This window comes from Acanthisitta chloris, unplaced genomic scaffold, assembly GCF_000695815.1.
Source record: "Acanthisitta chloris isolate BGI_N310 unplaced genomic scaffold, ASM69581v1 scaffold8772, whole genome shotgun sequence".
Taxonomy (NCBI): Eukaryota; Metazoa; Chordata; class Aves; order Passeriformes; family Acanthisittidae; genus Acanthisitta; species Acanthisitta chloris.
In genome coordinates this window covers 41,353-45,608 of record NW_008658866.1, presented here as the reverse complement: position 1 = coordinate 45,608, position 4,256 = coordinate 41,353, and the positions used below count along the sequence as shown (strand labels likewise).

General features: G+C 41.0%; 1 protein-coding gene across 1 annotated transcript in view; it reads left to right on the top strand.

Annotated features, from left to right (window-relative positions):
- Positions 1–4,256, top strand: part of CDK5RAP2 (CDK5 regulatory subunit associated protein 2) — a gene marked incomplete at both ends in the record, with an annotated part of 64,923 nt that overhangs the window by 19,935 nt on the left and 40,732 nt on the right. The window contains one exon of the mRNA XM_009085248.1: positions 167–340. Within this exon, the coding sequence (XP_009083496.1) occupies positions 167–340 (174 nt within the window). The remainder of the gene's footprint in view (positions 1–166; positions 341–4,256) is intronic.

Sequence of the window (4,256 nt, the reverse complement as noted above, 5' to 3'; positions counted from 1 at the left end):
ACCCCTAAAATTCTATGATTCTATGAAATTGAGCTCTTTTTGTGAGGTGTGTAAAGAACCTATACCAGGTCATCCTTGGATATCCTGAATTGTGTTTGTTTTTCTGCTTTGCAGTCTAAAAGTAGAGTAAATTTTGTAAATCTGTCTTCTGGTTTTCTTTTGTTAGAAACTTGATGGAACAGTTAAAGAAAAGGATGCAGAACTGCAGGAGCTCCTTGATAAGTACAAGAACCTTCTGAGAGCTAATGAAGAACTTGAACTGAAAAATGAGGGATTAGTCAAGGAAAAATGTGCTGCCGAATCCCAGCAGTCAATCATCAAGATAGTCAGAGAGTTAGAGGTGAGTTTGTCATTTGCAGATAAGTACCTTGACTTCAGATTGAAGAGAATTTTAACTTTGGCTTCAAAGCTGTGGGCTCATATGTGTGGTAATTCACCATGTGTAGCACTCTGATGAATTTATGTGGCATCACTAAACTCTGGACTCTCAGAAAGTGTGTAAAATGTTTTGCCTGCCATAAAAAGGTAGAGCTTTTTGTCATGGGGGAAGAGCTGTTCCCCTAAGTGGAGGATATCTGTGTTTCTGAAGAGAGGAGCAGAGGAGAGTTTGTGTACTTCTGAGGGATAAGGGGAAAGATTGCACTGACCACAGGAGATAAATGGAGTGTGAGGATAAATCCAGGTAGGAGTGAAGATATGTTTAGGGCAAGAAGAAAACTAAAGTAAAGAAGAAATAGTACAGAAATATATATATATAATATATGTGCATTATTTGATTTGATGCCATAAATTGAAAAGACTTGTTAGTACCCGAAATCAGAGGTCAGAATTCAAAGTCTTAAAAGGTACAGTTAGTTCCTTCCCCTTTCACCCCCAATTTCTGTTCTGGCAAAAAAAGAAGTCAGCTGCTGTTTAATTTTTGACTCACTTACTGACTCCATCAGTGCATTATTATTGCCAGGGCACCAGGGAGGGAATATCCCAGTGTATATGAATAGACAGAGAAAACAGAGTCTGGGAAAGGGTGAGTAGAAATTCCACCTCTGTAAAATAAACTTCAGTGCATGCACATAACTTGTCACAAAGGGAGCTGAAAGTGATGGAAAATCATAGAGAATTAATGAAAATCAAACACTAACTTCCCTCTGTACACCTCACTCTCAGTTCAGGTGTGTAACCAGGGCAGAGAGCAGTGGCAGGCAAAGCTGTGCATGGTAATCACCCCGAGATCACCTTCTAATCACAATCCATTCTCTGCTGCTGGTGCACAGAGTGACTGTGAACAATAGCTAATCACAGCCCATTGTCCTCTCAGCTTAACCTCTGTGTCACATATCTCCTGTAAGAACTCACTTTGGCATATTAATCATCAGTTTTTGGACGCAGATTATCCTGAGCTCTGCTCTCATTGGCTGCCTGGGCCTCTTGGATGGCTTTACAGTGCTGCACCAACTCTCAACAAACCCACAAACCCACAGCTGGAGCCTCCCCAGCAGAGAGAAGAGAAACCAAACCCTTCCAGCCTCACTCATCATTAAAGTTGAAATCAAATCGAGAGATGCAGGACTTTCTCTTTTTCTTCATAGCTTTGTACTTTATTTTAGTGTAATGCTAAACTGTAAAGCAAACAACATCCAGATCTCTGCTGGGTGCTTTGGCCAGGCCAGGGAACATAGATGACAGCTTCTAATTTTGGAGTTTGGATCCTTGAGCCACTGCCATGGGCTACAGAGAGTGTGAGAGGGCAGTGATAATTAGGGGGGTCAGGCAACTGCTCAGTGGTGTCTGTGAAGTCTTGGAGTTAAATATGTTTAGAAGAAATGACCCAGTTGTGGTAGTGATGGATGGATCAGTGAGGAGGTGTAGGTTATGGCCTTCTCTCAGTCATTCACCCTCTTAACCTTCAGAGATTTTGTACTAATCCTGAGGGTTGTTGGAATCAAGAGAGTATTCACAGCGAGGCAACTGGATATTTGTGTAATTTTGCCAATGAGCTATGTATTGTGGAGGTATAAACCTTTTCCTTGCATTGCTTACAATTTGAGAAACCTTTAATGAAAATAAGTTATGTTTTCCACCACTGCTGCTTAGCAATAATATTTCAGACTTAAATATAGACTTTTAATGTATTGGATTGCCTCCTTTCATGGGCATATAAATCTTTCACTGCAATATGGTCCTGGATGTCTTGCAGCTATCTCCTCTAACAGATTTTCCCTCACACCATGTGTCAAGAGGTTTAATGTTTCATTAACTCCCACAGCATTACAGGCTATTTAAGTTACAGAGCTGCCTTATGTTTTGTGTACCGTCGGGGAGTTGATTGAAATAATTCACTCCTACATGTTATTTAGAAATGACAGTAATAATGTACAGGAAAAAAAAATGATGTTCCTGCTGTATCTTCTCATCCTTATTATTCATGAAAGATTCTGAAAAATCAGGAACACTTCTTCATGCCTTTGCTAACCTTTACCCAGCTAGTTGAATTTAGAAGTTAATAATTTGTGTATAGTCTGTGACATTTGGAATTTAGAAACAGCTCATGTCTCCTGTTAGGCAGAAGAGGAGTTGGGAGGATTTCACGAGCTTACTGAGATTTTGGTACAAATGTAGAGCTAAATTACCGTGTGAATTCTGCAGGGAGCACAGGAACTGGAGCAGGGTGGTGTGTAACACTGCTCTGTTCACACAGCAGTCACAGCCCCTGAACAATCAGTGACAACCATTAGCTAATTTGTGCACGGTAACTCTGCAGACTGACACGACTTTGCCACTGCTTCAGAAAGAGCTTTTAATTAGGATGTGGTTCTGTAGTGACTTCAGTAATAATTGCAAGGCTTGTATCAGACATATGGAAGAGTTCACTAGAACTTTTAACAGACTGTGAGCCAACTAAATTAAGTCAAAAGATTTCTTTTTTTCCCTGTTGCTTTCGACGTCATTGATCAGTGTTTGTGATCAAACTCTCCCGAGTTAAATGGCAACCTGTGTATTTTATGTTTAGTGGCTGTTCCTGAAAGGCTGAGATTCCAGCACATTGCTAGGCTCCTTAATTCAGGCTGCAGGATGTGCTTTTTAGCACATTCTTTCATGAGATGTTTTTTGCTGATGGCCTCTGGATCAACCACCTTCCTCCTTGTGAGGAACTGCAATGATAGGAAAAGGGGTAATGGATTCAAACTGAAGGAGAGGAAGTTTAGGTTAGATATTAGGAAAAAGTTTTTTACTCTAAGGGTGGTGAGACACTGTCCCAGGGTGCCCAGGGAGGCTGTGGCTGCCCCAGCCCTGGCAGTGTTCACAGCCAGGTTGGATGAGCCTTGAGCAACCTGATCTAGTGAGGATTTGTCTCTGCCCAGGGCAGGGGTTGGGACTAGTTGATCTGTAAGGTCCATTCCAACCCCTTAAATTCGATGATTCTATGATCTGTTTCCCTTTGTGTAACTCAGCAGAGCTATTGCTCTGAGCTCCTCTGCTCATCTAGATAACAAACCCAATATGAAGCTCAGTATTTTGCCCTTCAGTGCAGAATAGTATGCAATGTATAATTGCACTAGAACCTGGCAACATTTTGGAGCATACAGCTGAAGATGTGTCTGCAGGCAAGGTCACTCCCTCAGAGCCTCTGTGGTCTGGGTGGTGGAAGCTGCAGTGTGACCTGCCTGGCAGGTGACCTTACCACGAGTCATTTCACCCAAACTTGATTACACTTGCAGAATATTATTTAACATATTTTCTAGCATACTGTGAAGTAAGAGTGTAAAGAATTAAAAGTAAACACCAGTTGTCCTTGCTTTTGTGCTGTTTGCTTTGCAAAACTCTGATTTATTTTTTTTTCACATTTGCAGCCTTTGCATCGTTAGTGTGAATTAACGAGATACAACTGTAACTGATTTTTTTTTTATTTTATTGCATTTCCTTCCTTAGGAGTTGCAATTGGAATAATAACAGTTGCTTAAAAGTCCCGGGTGTAGGTTTCTTCCTTGTTAATGCTCTGTTCACTAATGATTTATTATCTCTTAAGGGTTCCCTTAGCTGAGATTCTCCCTTAGCTGTGGCACCTTTTTTGTTCCTCCTTTCAGTTTTCAGGTGGAAAAGAAAACAGGGAAGCACCAAGGCTGTTCTCAAACAGAGGTGGAATTTGTGCCTGACGTTAATGCATCTAAATTTGCTGCAGATACCCCAGTTATTTTCTCTGCTGAGGCAGCTGATATCTTAGATACTTTTATGTAATAAGTGCAAGCAAATACTCCTTT